Below are 24,817 nucleotides of genomic sequence, written 5' to 3' on the forward strand. Positions count from 1 at the left end.
TTAATAGAATTCTTGTCTGAGGAATATATTTTATATAGGTAACATAAATATAAAGAAGTTTAAGAAATACCGTTACCTTTACTACACATTACTAAATATTGTATATGCCCAATTTATGATATATTAAAGCTCAGGAATTACTGTTATAGTATTCATTGTCATTCTATGTTACTTATGCCCCCCAAATTGGTAAATATTATTTTTTAAGTCCTTTGGTGACATGACTTTAAAAATACACTCACTATTTCTTTGAAGATTTTAAAATGTTCAAACAATGATGACAAGCTAGAATTATAATACTTAATCATTTTAGTACATTCAGATATAGCAGTGGTTTATATATCGTCCAATGGACTTATTTTCAAATGGAAATCAACTTTTTTGTATGCTAAATAAATTTGGAACATTTATGATTTAAAAATACTATAAAGTATCCAGTTGCTCTTGAGACTTAAGGTGATCATATTTAGGGACAGACATTTAGGATTTTTGTTTACAGCAGTGTAATGGGCCTGGTGTGGCAGCATGGATCACAAAATATTGCCAGAAACATTTGACTGTCGCAGTAACTGAGGAAGTCTAGATGTTGTGATCAGAGAAGATTATAGCTTTGGGGAAGTAGAAGTGTACACAAGGACAGAACCCTGTCTTCAACCTACTTCATTACCCCTAATTCAAAAGAAACCATGGCTATAGTTTGTGAATAGGTGACTTCCTTGCTTTATAGCCATTCAGGGGTCATAAGTGTTCTTTGAATAAATTTGAAACTCAACAGAGCTTGCAGGGCTTCAGTGTAATCTGGCTCCTGTCCTGTTGGGCTCATTCTACATTCCCATATTCTACTCTGGAGCCAAACTAAAACCTTCACAGGGCATACTCCCTGCACACCTCATTCCTCTTTCAGCCATCGCTCTAGGGGGTTTCTCATTCTCTTCCTTTGGCCTGAAATACCTGGCCTCCCACTTTCCTTCAGATCATTTCTCCTTAACCTTTCATGTCTCAGTTTGGTGTCACTTCTGCTGAGACTCCTACTGGTATTCTTCAGGCTGAGGTGTCTTTTTCAGCCCTTTATAGTTTCCTATATTTTTTCCTTATTCTTCCCTTATCCAAGCCACGTGGTTATTGCTTGGCACGTGTCTCTCTTCCCTCTGCGGGTAAAGAATGTGAGCTGCATCCATGGAGATGCTGGGTCTCGCTCTGTATGCGGTAGATAATGCCTCACACCAAGTTCTATAGAGTAGGCATTCAACAAGGATCTTTTGAGTTACTGCTGAATGAAAGAAAACCAGGGATAAGCCCAAAAGATGGAATCTGGAGTGGTACCCTTCAGGAACATGAAGTAGCATCTCAATTAGGGGAGATGATACTGAATAGTTTTAAGATTCTTGATACATATTACCACAATGTTTTTGAAAAAGGTTAAAGACATCTAGATCTTATCAAAGTTCAGCTTGAAATGAGCACTCAACAGTTTGGGGTACTCTACTTTCTGTTTGTTACAAATTTGTGAAAACTTTAATTGAAGGGATTGAAACCAGTATAGTGTATGAAATTTGACACTTATTTGCTTTTTATTGAGACAAGTTGTTTAAAAAGTATTTCCCTCTGTGATATTTTTATCTTCTTGTATCACTTTTTCTTCTGAGATGAATATTTTATTAATTAATTTTTGTGAGTTCTGTATATATCTATAATATTAACCTTGACTGTTTATGTTGAGTTGGTTTTCTTAGCTTTAAACTTTAATTCGATTAATGCACTTTTGGGGGGGAAGCATATATTAAAAACCTTTAGAATGCCATATTTATTATTAACATTTTCTTTGGCAATCTATATTGGTTTTTTAAAAGAGCTCTGGCTTACTATAGTAAAATATACATTTTTGTAGGAGTTTTTAAAACAGGAGACATAAGAAATCTCTGCAATTTTGTAAATCAAATTGTACTTTTCAAATATAGATATTTTCTGTCAACAATATATGTGAATTTTTTGCTGTGACATTTTACATTTTACAACAAACTCTTTTTAATATCTATGTAATGTTTTAATGTGTGCATATGCCATCGTGTTTTAGCCAAATCTCTATTATGGGATAAGTTATTTTCAGCTTATTGATATAGAAAATTCTACAATGAACTTTTTTTTATATAATTTTGTGTGTCTTTGTGCTTTTCCCATTAGGATAAATTATTTGTAAAAGAAATTCTGTGTATAATAATTTAAGGTTGTTGATAGATTTTGCTCACTGTCTTCCATGAAAGAGATACCAGCTTACATACATCATATAGTGTGTGAGAGTCCCCTTTTTTTGTTCCATTTTTGAAGCTGAATATTTTAACTTTTAGTACTCTTTACAAACCCCTTTTCTATTTGTGGGCAAATAGCCTGCACATCAGTACTGATTAATTCTCTAAAAATAGTGGATAAAATATTTTACAATTAATCCTTAAAAATACTACATAGCTCAGTTAAAATGAAACTTAAGGAAACTCTTCAAGGTGAAAAAACAAGGTGAAATCACAAATCTAGACAGACAGAGGGAAAGCTGAAAGACATCTGCTAATTTCTGGGGTCTCTCAGCTTGGATTTTAACCACTCTATAGGTAATTAAGAGCTTCTCTGGTGGCTCAGACAGTAAAGCATCTGCCTACAATGCGGGAGACCCGGGTTCAATCCCTGGGTTGGGAAGATCTCCTGGAGAAGGAAATGGCAACCCACTCCAGTATTCTTGCCTGGAAAATCCCATCGATGGAAGAACCTGGTAGGCTACAGTCCATGGGGTCGCAAAGAGTCGGACACGACTGAGTGACCTGACACACATAGGTAATTAAAGGGAGTGTCCAGGTCCAGTATATTGATAGGAATTTGGGTTGGAGACCTTTGCACAAGTTCATTTTTCTCTTAGAGCTGTATGTGCAATAAAAAAAAAAAAGTATATTCCACAAAAGAAGACAATATATTTCTTTGTTGGGTTAAGCCAAGATGGATGGGGGAAAGCAGTTTTGCCTGAGAATTGCTAACCATAACCTGAACTTCACACAGGTTCAGGGTTAGGATTCACATTGCAAGGAGTGAAAAAAGTCTTAAGCTGACATTTTTATTTAAATAGGGGCCTGCTGGTGGTACCTCTGAGTATCTGGCAGTCAAAAACACAACTCCTCTCTAGAAGAATGCATCTTTTACCCATGTCTCAAAGGATTATCACTGATAATGTTTCAAACATACACATACTTAAAAAACACATAAGGAAATAGGAAAGCATGAACAAAATAAGAGTCATATTCAACAAAGATCTTAAAAATTGTAATTATAGATACAGCATGCAAAGAAAATAAGTATGTTTTAAAAAATAAAGAGTTTAGAAACATAAGGAAGAACTAACAAACTATAAAATGATGAATTTGTCAAATAGAACTTGTAGAAATGAAAAAGGTAAAAATCAAAATTAGAAACTCAATGGGTAAATTAAATGGCACAGTAGAGACAGGTGAGAAGAAAACTAGCTTATCAGAAGGGAAGTTCTTAAGTCACTGCCAGCATGTGGCAGAGAGACAAAGAGACAAAAAACATGAAAGGGGATTGAGTGACAAATATTAATAACTAATCAGAGTTTCATAAGGGACAGAGAGAGAAAATATTCAAAAAGACAAATCTGAGAACTTCACAAGATTAACGAAAGATAGGAATATTCAGATACAATGTAAGACTGGGGCAAAATATCCACACCAAAAGAATCTCAGTGATTCTGTGTTTCCACACAGAATATTAAAGACAATAAGATCTGAAAAGCAGAGAGAGAAAGGCCAGATGGAGTGACAGATTATATCAATTGCCTATGTGACATCTCAACAGCATCAAAGCAAGCCAGAAGACTACGGAATAATGCCTTAAAATGTTATGAGAAAATAAGTTTAAATAGTATACTCCGTGAAACTATCTCCTGAGAAAAACATTATTTCACCGAGAGGATCAACAAATTCAAAGTTGATTCCCTGAAAAGAAAAATTAAAATGGACAAACTTTTAGCAAGAAAGAAACAAAAGCAAAAAAAATAATATCAGAAATTAAAAGGCACCCATAGTTATAGGTGTTTTGGAACGTTTAAAAATTGTAAGTGAAAAATATAAACATCATTTTGAACAGTTATAAAACTATCAAAGGAAATTAAGCACTGTCTGAATAAGTGGGAGATATAATTTGGAGTTTGAAAGAATAGAAGACCATAGGAAGAACAGGATAGAAGAAACTACCCAATCAGCTCTTAAAGTCTTTTTGTAAAGCTATTATACAGTGGAGTATTGTGCAGTCATCGATAAATTGCTTAATGTCCCAGGAAATAGAAATCAGTGGGAAAAAGACACATTCATAAATAATATTGAAATAATTGGATGTCAAAATTTTAAAAAACATGAAAATCATTTCCAATTGCAAATCAAACACAAATATGAAAGAAGAAAGTATTAAAGAATTTAAAAGTTCTGTGCAACTTTAAATTTGGGGAAAAAATAGGTAAATAATTTTATATTCTCTGGATAGGGAAAGTTTTCATTTTTCTTTTTAAAGAATACCCCCAAAATATAATTTTTAAATAAATATTTCACAAATTTGATAGTATTAAAATAAGAATTCAATATTCATCTGAAAACATTATTAAAAGTAATGAAATGATAAGCCACAAATAGAGAAAAGGGGCTATGGTTTTTCCAGTGGTCATGTATGGATGTGAGAGTTGGACTATGAAGAAAGCTGAGCACCAAAGAATTGATGCTTTTGAACTATGGTGTTGGAGAAGACTCTTGAGAGTCCCTTGGACTGCAAGGAGATCCAACCAGTCCATCCTAAAGGAGATCAGTCCCGGATATTCATTGGAAGGATAGATGTTGAAGCTGAAGCTCCAATACTTTGGCCACCTGATGCAAAGAGCTGACTCATTTGAAAAGACCTTGATGCTGGGAAACATTGAGGGCAAGAGGAAAAGGGGACGACAGAGGATGAGATGGTTGGATTGCATCACCGACTCAATGGACATGGGTTTGGGTGGACTCCAGGAGTTGGTGATGGACAGGGAGGCTTGGTGTGCTGCGGTTCATGGGATCACAAAGGGTGGGACACGACTGAACAGACTGACTGACTGATTTGGACCAAATAACCAACAGATTACTACCAGAATGAATATATAAACCTGAAAGTCAATAAAAGACAAAAGAAAGTTTATAGAAGCCATAGGTAGACACTTTGTAGAACAAATGTGAAAGGCCAATGAAATATTGCAATGATAGTTAATGGTAATAATTAAAAAATAAAAATTAAAACTAGAAGAAATAACAACTTATATCCCCATATGACAAAAATGAGATCCTGTGTTAGTAAGGATGTAAAACATGGAAGAACAACCCACTCCAGTACTCTTGCCTGGAAAATCCCATGGACGGAGGAGCCTGGTGGGCTACAGTCCATGGGGTCGTTGAGGGTCGGACACGACTGAGCGACTTCACTTTCACTTTCCATTTTCATGCATTGGAGAAGGAAATGGCAACCCACTCCAGTGTTCTTGATTGGAGAATCCCAGGGACGGCGGAGCCTGGTGGGCTACCGTCTACGGGGTCGCACAGAGTCGGACACGACTGTAGCGACTTAGCAGCAGCAGAACATGGAAACTCTTTACACAGTGCTGCTGCTGCTGCTGCTAAGTCGCTTCAGTCGTGTCCAACTCTGTGTGACCCCGTAGACGGCAGCCCACCAGGCTCCCCTGTCCCTGGGATTCTCCAGGCAAGAACACTGGAGTGGGTTGCCATTGCCTTCTCCAATGTATGAAAGTGAAAGTGAAGTTACTCAGTCGTGTCTGACTCCTAGCGACCCCATGGACTGCAGCCTACCAGGCTCCTCTGTCCACGGGATTTTCCAGGCAAGAATACTGGAGTGGGTTGCCATTGCCTTCTCCTTACACAGTGCTACTGAGACTTATAAATTGATACAATTATTTGGGAGAAGAATTTGGAAAAATCTAATAGAACTGAAGATATGCATATACTATAAATGATTAACATCACTCTAGAAACTGTTACAAATATCCACCAGAAGAAAGTCTTTACCAGAAGAATATTTACTGTGCCTGTTTTCTTTTTGTAATAGTAAATTGTGAAGATAATTTAAATATCCATTTAAATGAATAAACTGCAGTTATCATGTAGTATAATACTTTATAGCAGTAAAAATGAAAACTACAACTGTAATTATAAAATATGAATCTCACAATTATAAAATTCAGCCTAAATAAAGCAAATAGTGGTAAATTCTAAATAGCAGAATCATATTTTTATGAAAATTAAGAACGTGCAAAATCGAATAGGTCAATTAGGAATAGATATGTAAGGTTAGGACTTAAAGCAAATCATAAATATGAAATTGAAGATACTGTTTACCTCTGACAGTAGGCAGGGGTATAGAATCAGAGGAAGTTCTAGTTTTTTAACCAAAATAGGGACATATTGTTGGAATTATTCTAACATTTAAGTTACATTATTTGCTTAAAATTAAATGTATAATGGGCTTCCCAGGTGGCTCAGATGGTAAAGAATCTACCTACAATGCAGGTGACCTGGGTTTGATCCCTGGGTCAGGAAGATCTGGAGATGGGAATGGCTACCCACTCCAATATTCTTGCTTGGAGAATTCCATGGACAGAGGAGCTTGGTGGGCTACAGTCCATGAGGTGTCAAAGAGTCAGACCAGACATGACTGAGCAATTAAAAAAGAAAAAGAAAAGAAATGTATAATGCATATAGAAAAAATAAAGAGAACACGGGACAAAAGTATACAACTCAATAGTCACAAAGTACATACCTGCATGATCACTACATCAAGTAATAAAATACTTAGCACCCCAGAAATTATGGCATCCCTACTCTCCAAATATAACCACTATCCTTATAGATTTATTACCTATGAATGCTTCCTTAAACCCCATTGCTTTGTTTTTATTTTATTTTTTTAATTTAGCAGTTAAATATTTTGTGTCTGGCATCTTTGGTCAACATTATGTAGGTGGATTCATACATTTTATACATGTTATTGAATGTCTATAGTTCTTTCATTTTTCAGTGTATATGTTCCCATTGCATGGATATATCACAGTGTCTGTATTCCACCGTTGATAGACCTGTAGTTTGTTGCTTGCTTGCTTGCTTAGTCTCTTTCAATCATGCCTGACTCTGTATGACCCCATATACTGTATCCCACCAGGCTCCTCTGTCCATGGGATTCTCCAGGCAAGAATACTGGAGTGGGTTGCCATTTCCTTCTCCAGGGGATCCTGCTGACCCAGGATCAAATCCAAGCCTCCTGTCTTCTGCATTGCAGGCAGATTCTTTAACCACTGAGCCACCAGGGAAGGTTGCTTCTAGTTTGGGGCAATTATGAATAATGATGCTGATTAGGTTTGTCCATGTTTGTTGGTATAAGACATTAATAATCTTAAAAAACTAAATGCATGGTTTATATATTTGTATGTATTAAACATTACAAAATAAAATAATGTAAGACAGACTTTTTGCTAAATTAATAGGTAGTGAATGATATTTTTATTCTAATTTTACTTTTTGATTACCATTGGTGGTAAGCATTTTTATATTTTAATTTGAATGTTATTATTTGTCAATTGATATTGATGTTATGTGCCCATTTTTCAATCTGTATACTATTCTTTTGCATTTGCAAAGAAAAAAAGTGCTATTTAAGTTTGTCCCTATTTTGGTTTTTTAAAAAATTTTAATGGTTTTTAAAATATCATTTTTTTATATTTTTAAATTAAATATATAGTCACAAAAAAATTTCAAAAAACTAAACCAGAAAAATAAACAAAACCCTTAAAGTATAAATAAACATCATTTTAACCCCCTTTTTCCAATTAACTGTTGTCAACATTTTGGTAACTATCCCTGTTCCTTGTGAGTGTATACACATATATGTTTATATTAATATATACATATATTTATATATTTATGTATTATAGCAATCTTTAAAACTATCTATATAGCTGTACACACATGGTTTAACAAAAAGGATTTTTTTCTGCCTAACAGAATACATTTTCCCCAATAAATTTATTTGTACACCATCATTTAAAAATATTTGATTTCTTTGTTCATGGTTTATTCAACAAACATGTATCAAGCCCTTAATAATTATGTATAGTGGCATTATTTTATTGGCATTGAGAACAAAGGGATGCACAAAGCTCCTGCAGGGGTGGAAACTGAATGATATTTGGGAAAATATACAGTAAACAAGTATTTCATATAAGGCAATAATTGGTACTATGAAGGAAAAAATGCAAGGAAGAGGATAGAGACACGGGGTACTCAAGGAAGACCTCTTAAATAAGCTGGAACAAAACTGAATTGTGGGAGCCCACTGTGCTAGTATTTAGGGCAAAATCATCTCAGAGAAAATGCAAGTGCAAGTCCACAAAGCAAATCTTTAAAATTTAAAAAAAAAATTGATACTAGTTAACATTTTAGATTACTTATAATTATTAAATATTATAAACAAATTTGGAGAAACCATTTTTCTTAAAAGACTTCCTCAGTTCTTGCAAGTGTTCTAACTTTTCTGCTCCTTAATTTTCCTACCCACTTTTCCCCTCTTGTATGTTTTCATGGTTATAGTGATAAGAAGATACATAAGTGTATCTGAAAGGAAGTTAATCTGATGCCATCTAACTCTTTAGGCTTAATTCATATTTCTTCAGGGGAAAAAATAAGTTTCAGAGAAACAAAAGTTTGCAAAATAATTAGAATATAGAATGTTAATTTGGAGAGGAATATTTATAGCTAAGACAAAAACTGTAATGACTTGCCTTTAATTGTACTGCTACTTAATAATTTCTTTTTATGCCATTTTAATATCATGGAAACTTTAATAAAATCACTTGAAAAATAAGAACTTTGACATACATTTTAAAAATCTCCCTCAGGTTGCTGATGCCAAGTCTTTCTCGGGACCTTTTAATGTCTTGCTTGTGAAGACAAAATGGAGTAACATTGGCTTTCATATACTTCTTTTTGATCTGGAAAGCCTTCTTGAACTTTTGCTGCCGACTCCAATCCGTGATGTTGACCCTTCCAATTCATTCTACTGCAGTGAGATTCTGAGAAGAGCCAAAAGTACAGTAGAGAAGACAACACTGACACTGAAAAGAAATAAAACTGTCTGTGGTCCTCTCTCTACGGAGGTACATGCCAAGCCTGTTGGTGAAAGCCCAGCCCAAGGAGATAACACCATCAAATTATCAGAAGAAAATGATGGCGTTAAAAAGCAGAAGAAAATAAAGAGCTTCAAAAAGATGCACCCTAAGCAATCAAGAAAAGTCGATGCCAACCTCACAATAGACACAGCTAAATTGCTCCTATCTTGCCTTCTGCCATGGGGAGTGGATAAAGAATTAGATAATCTCTGCATTAAGCATCTCAATATTTTAAAGCTTCAGGGTCCTGTTTCTTTAGGACTTGCTGCAAATGAAGATCACTTTTCATTGATGCTGCCAGGTTGGGATTTATATAATACTGAAATGAAAAAAGACTATTCAAAAGTGAATTTATTTTCTAGAAAAGTTTTGGACTTGTCAGATAAATACACTTCCACTTTTCCAAATCACTCTGGGATGCCAAAAGGACTGGAAAATAATTCTGATTCTTTGCAAGAGTCAAACACTATAGTTTATTTATTGAGCAAACTATTTTTAGTTAACAAGTTAGTTAACATGCCCTTAGAACTGGCATATGGAATGGACAGGTAAGACATACCTAGAGATTTTGACTTTTCTTATTTAGGATATTAAAAAATTATTATTATTTGTTAAATTTAGCTCTCTAGCCTCCCTTGTTTCTCCTTTTCTTTCTTCCTTCTTTCCTATAAGGAAGGACGGAAAGAAGGAAAGAAAGAGTAAATAAGCAACATCTTCTTTAGTTCAAAACACATTTAAGAAAATCTTCCATTTAATTCTTTGAGATTGGAAAAATATTTGGACAATAAATCTGTATATTTTAAAATTGATTCATCCAGCAAATATCCACTGGTCTCATAATATGTTCCAGAAAATTCACAGTACTGGATGCTGAATGGTTCAACAGATAGGTAGATAGATAAACAGATTCACACACATTTGAAATCCATTATACTTGCTGTGAATTAACTATGAACAAAAAGCATTAAAGTAAATGCCTCTGATGATATATTTTATATATCATTAGGAAAGGAAAAATTTGAAAAATTCACACCTCAAATCCCACCATTTAATTTGTACTCTGGCATATTAATATAGAAGGGGTTACCATCAATTCATTTATAGAAAGTATGGTTTAGTAACAATAGCTATTATTTTGGGGGTGTTTAATATCTACTAGTCACCATGTAAGCCACATGATTTCATTCCATGTGCACAGCAAAGCTAGGGTATAGGTGCAAGTACTTTGCTTAATGTATAGATCGGATATTGAGACTTATGAAGAGAAAGTACCAACCCCAAGATTAATTCAGAGCCTTGCAAGCTGATTTGAGGCCGGGTGTCAGTCTAATTCCAGAGCCTGATTGCTAACCTTGACCCTGTATTTACCTTCTCCCATGCTAAAATTCAATATAGTTTTTCATAGTCTGATGTTAGAAGATTTTATTTGATTCACCAAGTGCTTAATGAATATGTCCTTAGCACTACAGAGGAAACATAAATAAATTTTTTATTTGGGTAGGAACTCTTTCAAATGATGAAATAATGCATATGAAGTAAGTAGAAAACACTTAAAAGAACAAGGAGAAACATTTGTAGTATAGGTAAGTATTGTAGATGATCAGAGGAAAGAGAATAATTAGTGTGAGATGAAACCATCTGAAAGCCTTTGGAGAAGATGTACTGTTTGAACTGCTCATTACATGGTAGTAAACGGTCCTTGACATTTCTCTTCTTTGGTAAGAGCTCAGTGCCACAAATCTGTGCCAGGTACTATATAATAGACTTCCTACCTTCAGTGAACCTACAGTCTGGTAGCAAGTCCATATGGATTACATAGATTCAGTGTTAAGCTTCCTTCCATTTCAATGCTTCTATGCTATAGGGTTTTTCCATTTTCTGTTTGGTGGCCATAATAATGAGAAAGCAGAGACTGGTAAATTTCCATGATTCCTATACTTAAATTTCCTCTATTTTTTTCTTTTGTTCATTATAATATATTTATACATAATATATAACTTCATGTTTATAACATATATATATAATATGTGTATTTTAATTTCAGTTAGGCTTCTTTCACTTTTCTTTCTATTAATAAGAAAATTAAATAACACCTAATGTATGATAAAAAAATTATAGTCAGCCGATTCTAAAGACCTGAGAACAAATCCCAGTTTTGTGGTTAAAGTAGTGTGGCTTTGGACTGGTCACTTAGCCCCTTTGGGCTTTGCTTTCCTCATTTACAAAATGAAGTGAATAGAATAGGTGATGGTTAAGATTTCTTCCGGAGAAGGCAATGGCACCCCACTCCAGTACTCTTGCCTGGAAAATCCCATGGATGGAGGGGCCTGGTAGGCTGCAGTCCATGGGGTCGCTAGGAGTCGGACACGACTGAGCGACTTCACTTTCACTTTCACTTTCATGCATTGGAGAAGGAAATGGCAACCCACTCTGGTGTTCTTACCTGGAGAATCCCAGGGACCAGGGAGCCTGGTGGGCTGCCGTCTCTGGGGTCACACAGAGTTGGACACGACTGAAGCGACTTAGCAGCAGCAACAGCAAGATTTCTTCAATTCTAAAAACAAATTCTATTTGTTAGCCTAATCATGACCAGACAGAGCAGATGAGGGACTTAGTTACTATCACCAGAGGTTTTCATTCTGAGCTTGTTCCTGATGCTGAATACGGGATGTGGAGGATGTGTCTGGAGCCCTTCAGGGGAGATTAAGGGCTTTCAGCATGCTATCCATTAAAAGGCCTTAAAATCATTGCCACATGTTAGTTAATTCTTTACAAAATTCTTCATTAAAATAAATTATTGAATGAAGGTGTCAGGATTAGAGACTGCTTCCCTAAATAAGCCACATCAGATTTGATCTGCTTTTGGGAACTATGTGTCATATTTAAGGAAATCAAAATACTGTGTATTGAATTTTTCACAGTAAATCTTTCCAATAAATGTGGCCATTTTGCTCACATTTCACTGTGGTCAGGAAGGTGAAGAAATCTTTGCATGCTTAACAACTGAGTGCATGATTTAACTAAATTTTAAGCAAAGAGCTATTTGCCTTTAAGAATATCCATGGATAGTATCTGAAATTTTCCCCCATTGAATCACTGGACTAGGATAAAGACTGCCTTCATCAAGTCCTGATGGTATCTGGGGATAATTCTTTGGCACATATGAACATATTAGGATTCAAAAATTTATTGCATTAGCCAAAATCACATGACTTAAAGTAGCAATGGCCTTCCAGTAAAAGTGGATCACAAAATAATTCTGAATAAACCAAGATTCACAATTCAATTGAGATTAGGCTTTTAGGTAAGTCAAAGTGGGGAAATAAGATTCACCAAAGAGAATAATGTCAAATACATTGCTAAAAATAATGTGTTCAATTCCCAAATTTGTTAAAGTGGTCATGCAGTCAGTCATATCTTCAATTTGTTTCTCAAAATATGTTTATACATATTTAACAATATCTTTTAAATTTTTCCTCAACAGTGCTTTCAAAATCGAGTCTGTGCATAATAAGATGAAAAGTCCTGGAAATGATATTCTGAATATTTCAAGCTTCTACAGTTATTTACGAAATGGTAAAGTAGTTACAGATATAGTCGAATTTTTTTTCTATGAAATAAAAGTGCCATAACTGGATAGTATCCTACAGTTTAGAATGAGAAGGGTGCATGTTTACTACTTGATTTAGTCTATGTTTCACATGGTTATAGTTTTATATTCTGTCTATATATATGAAATTTCATTATTAGAACAAGTATCTTATAAGATGTAATGTAATGGATTTTTCAAATGATCTGTGAAATGCCTAAAATTCTGAAGCTTTTCAGCAAGAAAACACTTAATATTAAATAAAGGTCCCATATGATTTATAAGAAAGCTTCCTATATCAATATCCTTATTACCATATAAGTATTATATTAAGTAGTTTTACAGCTTTACAGTTTTACAGCTATTTCAGAAGTTTGTCTTTGAATTTTCCTGGGTAACAATCTTGGTGTTAAGATTTTATTTTGATGCCAAATGGCTAATTTATCTCCCAAACGTCCTCATCCAATTTTTTGACATCTCAAGTGAAGTGGCTCAGTTGTGTCCGACTCTTTGCGACCCCATGGACTGTAGCCTGCCAGGCTCCTCTGTCCATGGGATTTTCCAGGCAAGAATATTGGAGTGGGTTGCCATTTCCTTCTCCAGGGGATCTTCCCAACCCAGGGATCAAACCCAGGTCTCCCGCATTGTAGGCAGATGCTTTTACCGTCTGAGCTACCAGGGAAGTCTCCTTTGACATCTCAGTTCAGTTCAGTTCAGTTCAGTTAAGTTGCTCAGTCGTGTCCGACTCTTTGCGACCCCATGAGTTGCAGCACGCCAGGCCTCCCTGTCCATCACCAACTCCCGGAGTTCACCCAGACTCACGTCCATCGAGTCAGTGATGCCATCCAGTCATCTCATCCTCTGTCGTCCCCTTCTCCTCTTGCCCCCAATCCCTCCCAGCATCAGAGTCTTTTCCAATGAGTCAACTCTTCTCATGAGGTAGCCAAAGTACTGGAGTTTCAGCTTTAGCATCATTCCTTCCAAAGAAATCCCAGGGCTGATCTCCTTTAGAATGGACTGGTTGGATCTCCTTGCAGTCCAAGGGACTCTCAAGAGTCTTCTCTAGCACCACAGTTCAAAAGCATCAATTCTATCTTTCCAGTTATTCAGGCCAAGAACTTTAATGCCATTTTGACTTTCTCCTTTTCCTCATACTCCACATCCAAACTTTTAGTAATCATTTTGTTTCTATCTTCAGAATATATCCCAGATTCTGACTGCTTCTCTCTATTATTCTGCCAAATGCCTGGTGTGAGACTTCATCCCCTCTTGCCTGGATACAGAAGGCTTCTAACTACCCTCTGCTGTTCTTGACTCCTGCACTCTATTCCCAACCAAATATCCAGAATGGTCTATTTGAAACTAAGTCAGAACCTCATGTGTGTTAGTTGCTCAGTCATGTGTGACTCTTTGTGACCCCATGGACTGAGCCTGCCAGGTTCCTCTGTCCATTGGATCCTCCAGGCAAGAATACTGGAATGGGTAGTCAGTCATTCCTTTTTCCAGGAGATCTTCCAGAACCAGGAATCAAACCCAGGTCTATCTGCACTGCAGGTGGATTCTTCACTGTCTGAGCCACTAGGGAAGCCCTCATGCTACTACTTAACACTTTTCAGCGGCTTCTGTTTCACTCTGAATAAAAGCTACAGTCCTTACGATAGCTCATGAGGCCCTGTATAACCTGGCTGCTCTACCTATGTCTTCACACACGCCTCCATCTGACCTCATCTCTTTGTATTCATCCCTAGCTTCACTACTTCCAGCAAGGCTGCCTTTTTAACTCTTTCCAGAACATGTCAGGCAGGGTTTAAGGTCTTTGCACTGAGTGTCCCCTCCTCCTGGAAGACCCTTTCTCCAGATTCCGTATAAGTCAACCTGCTGTTCCCCACCTCTATTCTCTATCCTTCAATTCATCCTCAAATGCCATCTTATCAATGCAGGCACCCTCCATTCTCCCTAGCATACTCTACCCCTTTCCCTGTTTGACCATAATCCTTTTCAACATCTGACATGCTGTATATAATTTTTTCATTTGCCACCTACCTCCTGCCACTCAAATGTAGGCTCCAGGGAGGTTATTAAATAATTTTTTTTTTGATCAGCTTTATTCACTGCTGTGCTGCCAGTTCCCAGAACAATGCTTGGAAGGAATTAAGCAAATACTTTTGGATTGAGGATGAATAAAAAATAGAACAATGGTTTTGGAGATAAACCACTGAGGTTCTAGATCCAGTTCTGCCATTTACTACTTATGTAGCTTTAAGTGTATCTTCTACTCCTTTAAAAGCCATAGTTACTGAATTTGGAAAATAAGAATAAGATTCCAGATTTGATGTGCTTTTTACTTCTAAAGTTGTGTAGCATATGATTAATACATTGGGATGGCCTGAATAACAGTTGCACAGTGGCCCTCTCAGGGCTTTTGAATAGAATATTCATTCAGAATATTTTAAAATGAGAGTTTATTAATAGTCTCCAATTATTAAGTCGCTAGTATGTCCAAGGAGAAGGCAATGGCACCCCACTCCAGCACTCTTGCCTGGAAAATCCCATGGATGGAGGAGCCTGGTGGGCTGCAGTACATGGGGTTGCTGAGAGTTGGACATGACTGAGCGACTTCACTTTGACTTTTCACTTTCATGCACTGGAGAAGGAAATGGCAACCCACTCCAATGTTCTTGCCTGGAGAATCCCAGGGATGGGGGAGCCTGGTGGGCTGCCATCTATGGGGTCACACAGAGTCGGACACTACTGCAGTGACTTAGCAGCAGTATGTCCAAAGAATTAAGTCCACAAACTTTACATGTGTTATGTCAACTAATATAGAAATAACACTGCACAATAGGAGGACCTATCTCTGTTTAATCCTTAGGGAAATTGGGGATCAGAGAAGTTAGATGACTCATGCATAGTCAACCAGCTAACAAGCTGAAGGACTAGGATTCCAGTCCATCTCCATCTAATTCCAACTTCCTTGCTCTTTCTATGTCAGGCCATTTCTCACATTTATGATTATAAGTTATGTTTCCTCTATAGGACCTAGTCTGGATTGCCTGCCTTTGCCTGAAGTAGTAGTCATTATTAGGGTTATTTACTCTAATTTTTATTTTTTATAACGCTGGGAAAGAGATTATAATTTAAGGTATAATATAAGTGGTTTCTGGGCTTCCTTGGTGGCTCAGTGGTAAACAACTCATCTGCCAATGCAAGAGATGTGGGTTCAATCCCTGGGTTGGGAAGATCCTCTAGAGAAGGAAATGGCAACCCACTCCAGTATTCTTTCCTGGAGAATCCCATGGACATGTGAGGCTACAGTCCATAGGGTCGCAAAAGAATCAGACATGGCTTAGCAACAAAATAAAAACAGTAAGTGGCTTCTGCTGAGACCCAGGTATTTGCTAACCAGAACCAAGGAGGCCTCAGCTTTTCCTATGATTGTCCCAACCAAAGCAGCCTGAGCAACTAGGGTTATTAGCAAACAATCTCCCTGATGTTGAGAGGTGGCATTTATAGCATTTAAAATTAAGTTAGGTACAGAGGAAACATGGTTTTATGTTTTAATAATTGGCAGATGGAAGGTTAAAGAAAGGAGAGATTCACTTCATGCTATTAATTCTATAAAGTCCAAGCCTAAGGAATAAAATAGTACTCTGAGGTGCTCATTCTGAAGGACTGAGCCACTTCCATCATCAGAAATGATGGCTAAGTAATATTGGTAAGCCTGAGATGTTTTCTTTTTATCCCCCTGAAGTTATAATTAATTCTTTAACTCATTGACATTGCCAAGAAAAGTTGGCTCTCATTTCCATCTCAAATTAAAGTTTTAACATCACATTAAATTGCACTATGAAGTACCCTATGATGCCAGTAAGTAGTTACAGTTGAGACCAATACTTAGCTTTGATGGTGCAATCACAAGGTCAACCAAATGAAAGAGGAAGAAAGGAAATAGATAAAAAGAAAATGCTCCTTTACCTGCTCTGCTCATGAAGAAATGAAAGATAACAACTTCAAACTCATAGTGCTCTGTCATGCTCACATGTTTTATATACTGTTCTTGGCCATTTCCAATTTATATCATAGGTTCCATAGGAAAAAATGATATTAATAATGAGTCAGAAGTTTCTTATCTATTTCTTTTATGTCCCCAGTTTATATCAATACCTTCTATTAATCTCCCTTGCCCACTAATGTGAGATATGCACACACACACATACATGTCTATTAATATATAAAATGGTAATTCAATGAAAAGCATCTTAGACTAAAACTAATTTAGTTGATCCAGGGTTTCAAACATACATTAATACATTAATTTAAATAGACAATTATAGCAATTTCCCTCCAGTGCAGGATTGCATCACTCTTCCTTATCTCACTCCTGGATCTGGCACCTAGATAATATACTTTAACCATCAGAAAGCCTTAATTCATTGATTTTTTCATTTGGATGATAATATGTCCATTTTCAATTAATGAAAAGGCACTTATTAAGTGCTTTTTTGTGTAGGGAACTGTTGGACACTCTGTGGATCAATTTAAATAAACTAAGCCATAGCTCACCCTTAAAATTTCACGCTGAACATTAGGGCAAATAGATAGAAAGGACATTCAAGAGGGCAAATTTAAAAGAAACGATACATAACAAAACGAGTCAAATTAAAACATAAGTGCTATACCTATTGATCAGAGTAGTATAGCTGGGTAAGGACAAATCAAAGGAAGTTTTTTATAGGGTTTTCTGTGTGATAGATACTGATTCATGGCAAGGTGGAATTTCAGGAACTACTTGTATGAGGAAGGAGTTGTGAAATTCAGTAATCTGTTTTGAGGAAAATGTTAGTCATTGCATTTTGGTGGCAAAAAGGTACAGAAAATGGGTTTAAGGTATAAAGATGAGTTTGATTTGACGTGAATGTGTATTAGGATAATTATTAGAAATACATATATGTTAATTAATGTTTCTTGACTCTGGCTATATAGGAAAATCATCTAAGGTACTTTTAAAAAGTATTAATACCTACCCATTCTCACCCTAGGACCTATTAGACCAGAATCACTGGAAGATTGATTTTTGTGGGGGGAAAAAAGGCTCCAAGTGATTTCAGTGTGCAGTCAGGGTTGAAGATCATTGAGCTGCTTCCATGTTTAATACTCTCAAGATACAAATGTGTTCTATATATTTTTAGGTAAGAGTGAATCTCATCTACCTGAGGCTGACGTTTCACTTTTGAAGCTAATTTCCTGTTGGAGAGACCAGTCTGTTCAGGTATGATAACAGTTCATTTCATGAAGTTATTGGAAGAGTTCCTTGCTGCTACATTTCCTTCATATTCCCCTCTACCTGAGAATATACATAAGTAGGTACTCTTGTGTTTTCTTCCAGGGTATTTCATTTAATAGGACTGATACAGAGATTAACAATGAGGGAAAAGTGGAAAAGAACATGCAGGGATGCACCAAGTTAGGGGCATGAACAGAGGGGGCTGATGAAGAGGTGTTTACTTTAGTGCCCACTGAGGCAAGCGTTTATTATTTGATTTCAATATTAGATGGAAAGGTCCCTAGGCTTGTGAATCTAATAAGTATGATTAGAGATCATTTTTCTATCCTTTTCATTTGTGAGCTGATTTAGAGACCTCGTTTACTCAATGTCCAATTGAAGTCTTTTCCTTATTTCAAGGATTGTTTGTGTATGTGTGGATAGCTTTGTACATAATACAATAAATATCTGTGCATTGATTAGATGAATATTAACTGGAACTTTATTCTTCATGGGCTAAATAAATGTCACATTTGCAAGACAAGCATAGCAATAATGCCAATTACAAATGGTTATTTTTGGTTACAAGAAAACAAAGAAAGTCGATTCAGAACAGACTGTGGGGGTTGATACCATGAAACCAAATAACACAGTTGGGATGGTCATTAAAGCCATGGCCTACATGATTTGCCCCCAGCCTGACCTCTTTCCTCATCATTCTCCCCCGTCCTCACTAGCCACACTGATCTGCTTATTATATCCAGAACTCACGAAGCTCATTTCCACCTCAGGACCTTACTGTTCTCTCGGACTAGAATTCTCATTTTTTCCCATTCATCCTTTGGATCTTTGCGTAAAAGCCAATTTCTCAGGGAAGTCTTCCCTAATCATTCCATCTAATATTGTCACTGTACTCTGTCTCTCCCCACTGCTCCAGTCACTGTCACAGTATCCATTTTTATTTTCTTTGTTAGGCTTGCTTTTAATGGAGATTTTACCATTTGTTTTTTGCTTGCTTATTTTCTGTCTTTTCACTGTTACAGAAGCTTGCTGAGAGCAGGGACTTTGCCTGTCTCACTCACTGCTTTCACTAATGCACAGAAAAGCAGAAGTGACAGCAGCCAGTTAATAAATATTTAGTGAATGTCTGAATAGATATGAAAAAGCCTCTGTGTTAACCAAATAAACATCAGTATATGTTGACTTTACCAGCAGATTTGCTAGCACCGTGAAAGAGTCTCTATTAAAGACGGAATTCTTTTTTCCCCAGTAGCCAAAGAATTTCTCAGTGGAGAAAACAATTCTTAGGGAAAAAAGAATTAAGCAGAACATTTATTCTGAATTGCTCCAATTAAAGATCTTTTGTAGTTGTCTGTTTGACCATCAAATAAATTTTAATGTAGTTTGGACGTATTTGGACTAATGGACCTTAAGGTTCTATGATTCTATGACCTTGTTAAAATGCTGGCAGCAGGACAAATATTACCAGAGCATTTATTACTCACTCTGTATGAAGTTTAAGCTTCAAAGTTCTCTCATTTCTGCCACTAACCTGATAAATGATTCTGGAAGATAGGTTTAACTTGTTGATTATTTATTTTCCTCATGTGTAAAGTAAAAATGAGGCTTCCCAGGTGACGCTAGAGGTAAAGCATCCGCCTGTCAATGTAGGAAATGTAAGAGATTCAGGTTCGATCTCTGGGTTGGGAAGATCCCCTGGAGAAGAAAATGGTGACCCACTCCAGTATTCTTGCCTGGGAAATCCTATGGACAGAGGGTCCTGGCAGGCTACAGTCCATGAGGTCGCAAAGAGTTGGACATGACTGAGCATCTGAGCACAGGACAGATACTATAGAAATGAGAATTCCTGGGTCCTTCAGGAAAAACAGAGGCTGTTGCAAATATACATATAAATGCTTCAATAACCAATCCTCAAATTCCTTATAAAGGTGTTCATTTAAGCAGTTAAACATGTTAATTTGAATCTGCTTTTTAATGTATTTTAAGAATACTGGCAATGGTAATGATTTTGTAAAACAGAGCGAAATCCTACTTCAGAAATTGAAGGGGATATTTTTAAGCAAATAAGTAAGGACAAGTTAATTTTGCAGATGAAAGAGTTTGCAGATTGTCTCTTTTGTTTCTTACACATGAAATATGCCCGACATAGAAATAAATGCTGGAGAAGCAACAGCGAGTTTTGGGGTTGCTAACTTGCACATTTCTGAAGCAACACTAAAGTTCTTTGAATTTTATACTCTAACACTGGTAGGAGAAACCATGAAATCCAGGCCACCAGAGAGAAGTATTGTTTTTTCAAGGAAATGATGAAAAGACATGAAAGGCTAATGTGAGTCTGACTGTTGGGAAAATGCTTTTATACCAGAAAGTCTGGACATTGAAACCATATGCAGGCCACAGGGGCTCTTATGAGTCTTCATAATGCTGTGTACTATTTTACAATACTTTGCTGTTTCAAGGTGTTAGCAGAAAACCATTTAAAAAATTTAGCTTGCTATGGCACCCCACTCCAGTACTCTTGCCTGGAAAATCTCATGGACTGAGGAGCCTGGTAGGCTGCAGTCCATGGGGTCGCTAAGAGTCGGACACGACTGAGCGACTTCACTTTCACTTTTTACTTTCATGCATTGGAGAAGGAAATGGCAACCCACTCCAGTGTTCTTGCCTGGAGAATCCCAGGGATGGGGGAGCCTGGTGGGCTGCCGTCTATGGGGTCGCACATAGTCGGACACGACTGAAGCGACAGCAGTAGCAGTAGTAGTAGTATGGCACAGTAATACTTCCAGCTAATAAGTATGGTCCAGATGTGGCTCTCTTTTCTCAGTCAACGGATTTTCAAACTTCATTTTAAATCTGCACCTTCTTTTATAAATTGTAATGCTTCATGTATCTGTCTTTCAGGAAAAACTATATATGCATTTGGGAGACAGCTTTATTGCACTGTGCTTTCAATTCCGGTTTATTATTATCATTACAAAGTTATATAATATCTATAGATTTTATATTTGTTGGGAAAAATTCTATGTATACTACCTATCTACAAAAATTATCTACTGTATTTACATGCTAGAGAGACTTAAGTATCGATAGTCAGAAACTATCATTAAATTTTACCTTCTATCATGTATAGTTTTAAAGTACACAAAATCTATTTCAACTCTATTTGCATGATTTTAGTGTTCAGTATTAGTTTGCAGAAGGAAATGGCAACCCACTCCAATGTTCTTGCCTGGAGAATCCCAGAGATAGGGGAGCCTGGTGGGAGGCCATCTGTGGGGTCACACAGAATCGGACACAACTGAAGCGATTTAGCAGCAGTAACAGCAGCAGTGTTCAGTGTATAACAGATACCATAGCATTATTATATGCTTATATAAATTGTACCATGTCTCTGAGTATTGATCTCACACTGAGCACAAAATGCATATTTTGAGTTTGCTTCCAACTGGGTACGTGCCATTCTGTATTCACTTTTTAAGTTCTGTGGCTCCGATTGTCCTGCTCATTGCAGTAAATATGTTTTATCCTGCTGTTTCTACTTCATCTTGTTTTTTAATGATACTCATATTAATTATTCCTGCAGTACATATTTATAGTGACATAGATGTTAAAAAATTACAAAATTTAACAATTATAGAATATGGTCAATCTAATAATTAGACATATTAACTGAAGTTCCATAAATCTCTGTATATTTTTAAGAAAGAATATTGATCCAGGTTGTTATAGAATATTATATCTGGTAGATAGAGGACATGCTAAATCACAGTCGTGAGAGGGCATCCATAATCCTATGGGAGCGTATGGCCAATCTGCCCATTCCGAGGGACAGACCATAGTCTGGATGTACTACAGGTCCAAGGATATCCTCCAATACCTTCCTGATTTTTATATGTAGAAACAGAAGCAAGTTCCATACAGCTTACTGTGATTGAAAGCTCTCATCTTAGCCTCTCTCAGCATCACATATTGTTGTTTGGGGGTTTTGGTTTTTTTTTTTAATTGAAGGCTTTACAGAATTTTGTTGTTTTCTGTCAAATAGCAACATGAGTCAGCCATAGGTATACATGTGTCCCCTAAAGTTCCAGAGAAGTACATAACTTGTTAAAAGTTGCATTTGTAATAACTGTCATAGTCAGATCAGAAACTTGGACCTTCTCATTTCAGATTGAGATCTCTTTCTCTTTATACCACACCACTCATATCTTGGAGGCAGTGCTATCAAATAAAATGTGTGATAAAATTAAAATGACATAAATTCAATGGTGTAAAATTATCCATGAATAATTAATACAGGTTTTCCCCTCATAATATCTATATGATAAGTGTGGTTTACTTATTGTGATCTAAAATAGTATGTTAGTAGATATCATAGCTAATAGTTAATATATGCTTCAGCATATGGTAGATATTAATAAGCATGAGTCATCAGTACCATAATGTGTAGAATTTTATGTTGTATTCATGGTATGCAACAGCATTCACAGTGTTGAATATCTCATCACATAATATGCATGAGTAAGGATTATGTACCTTTATTGTAACAGGCAGTACTACAATGTTAATAGATCCGGTGTGCAGTAGTAAAATCACATCATTCATGAGCCTTTTTGCCACAACCCAACCAAGCATCTGAATGGCCAAGAATAGGGGGATGATCAGTGATCAGGAAACTACTCTGATACTTTCTGGATGTTCCCTATATTTAAAACTCTAGAATAGAGTTTAGAATAGAGTTTCTTCTGCCCCTGCTGTTTACTGAGCATCTACCATCAGCATAAACTCTCTGAGTGTCCCTAGAGCCTAAAAGTCTCACAAGATTGCTATTTTGTTTAGTTGCTAAGTCATGTCTGACTCTCTGTGACACTGTGGACTGTACCACGCCAGGCTTCCCTGTCTTTCACTATTTCCCAGACCTTGCTCAAATTCATGTCCATTGAGTCAGTGATGTTATCCAACCATCCTCTGTCTCCCCCTTCTCCTCCCACCTTCAATCTTTCCCAGCATCAGGGTCTTTTCCAATGAGTCAGCTCTTCACATCAGGTGGCCAAAGTATTAGAGTTTCCGGTTCAGTGTCACTCCTTCCAATGAATATTCAGGGTTGATTTCCTTTAAGATTGATATCCTTGCTGTCCAAGGGACTCTTAAAGAGTCTTCTCCAGCACCACAATTTGAAAGCATTAGTTCTTCAGCATTCAGCCTTCTTTATTGTCCAACTGTCACATCTGTATACAACTACTGGAAACACCATAGCTTTGACTCTACAGACTTTGTCGTCAGAGTGATGTGTATGCTTTTTAACATGCTGTCTAGTTTTGTCATAGCTTTCCTTCCCCAGAGCAAGTGTCTTTTAATTTCATGACTGTGGTTACTGTCTGCTGTAATTCTGGAGCCCAAGAAGATAAAATCTGTCACTTTTGCCACTTTGTTCCCATCTATTTGTCATGAGTGATGAGACCGAATGGCATGATCTTAGTTTTTTTGAATGTTAAGTTTTAAGCCCACTTTTTCACTCTTCTCTTTGACCCTCATTAAGACGTTCTTTAGTTCCTCTTTGCTTTCTGCCATTGGAGTGGTATCATCTGCGTATCTGAGATTGTTTATATTTCTTGATTCTAGCTTATGATTCATCCAGCCTGGCATTTCACATGATGTACTCTGCATGTAAGTTAAATAAGCAGGGTGACAATATACAACGTTGGCATATATATGTTCCTTTTCCAATTTTGAACCAGTTTGTTGTTCCATGCCCGGTTCTAACTGTTGCTTCTTGACCTGCACACTGGGTTCTCAGGAGACAGGTACAATACCAATCCACTTTACCACCACTGGATACCTCATGATAAACATCCCCCTTCCCTCTCCCCTCAACTGTGGTTCTTGACTGTCTATGTACAATAACTGGAAGGCAGGCTTTGCAGCGTTTTAAGCCATGTGAAACTATTTACACATATACACGGTTTAGTGAGATTTATTATTAAAGTTTTGTCTTTAATTTTCTGTATTTTTTAAATCAAGTGTGTTTAGTTAAATTGTACTAGGCATTCAGAAACTAAACTTGTCTTTAAGAACAATGTGATATATTCAAATTTTGTTTCCTGGTGAAAATGAAAATATTTTATGAGAAAGAATGGAGAATTTCTTTAAATTTTCCTTTTTTAATCTCTTGAGTTTTTTTTTAAAAGAACAGTATGATGACTTGGATGCTAGTTTCCAGTAGCTGCACTTCAGTTGTTTCTGATAGTAATTCTGGTGGAATGGAGCATTACAATTTATGTGAGGCGTTCAAATCAAAATTCCAGGCTTGGGGGTTTATATAAGACCCCGAGCATTTGTGAACCCTAAAAATAATTCAATTTAAAAAATAAATTTTACAGGTAACTGAAGCAATACAAGCTGTTCTTTTGGCAGAAGTTCAGAAGCACATGAAGACTTTAAGAAAGACACCAGTCAACAGTGAACCAGAGTCTGTGGCAAAGAATGGTGACTATGAGATGATGCAGATGCTGCCGAAGATTGAATGGGCCAAGGAACCTGAGTTACAGTGTACTCCAGACACTTTTCCTCTGCAAAGTAAGTGCAAAATTTATTGGCAATCTCTTTCATCAGAATTTTTTCTACTCCTCAGAGCATATTGAGAATATGAGTTCACAATAAATCATTTCTGCAAAAGCCAAGCTAAGGGCCCTGTTTCTGACCT

The 24,817-nt window shown here is 36.6% G+C and overlaps 1 protein-coding gene across 1 annotated transcript in view; it reads left to right on the forward strand.

The window, feature by feature from the left end:
- Positions 1 to 24,817, forward strand: part of WDR72 (WD repeat domain 72) — a 226,498-nt gene that overhangs the window by 124,981 nt on the left and 76,700 nt on the right. Inside the window, exons 15-18 of the mRNA XM_061431240.1 lie at positions 8,975 to 9,792; positions 12,729 to 12,820; positions 18,023 to 18,102; positions 24,495 to 24,690. Of these exons, the coding sequence (XP_061287224.1) occupies positions 8,975 to 9,792; positions 12,729 to 12,820; positions 18,023 to 18,102; positions 24,495 to 24,690 (1,186 nt within the window). The remainder of the gene's footprint in view (positions 1 to 8,974; positions 9,793 to 12,728; positions 12,821 to 18,022; positions 18,103 to 24,494; positions 24,691 to 24,817) is intronic.

The sequence above is a fragment of the Bos javanicus genome, chromosome 10, assembly GCF_032452875.1.
Source record: "Bos javanicus breed banteng chromosome 10, ARS-OSU_banteng_1.0, whole genome shotgun sequence".
NCBI classification, from domain to species: domain Eukaryota; kingdom Metazoa; phylum Chordata; class Mammalia; order Artiodactyla; family Bovidae; genus Bos; species Bos javanicus.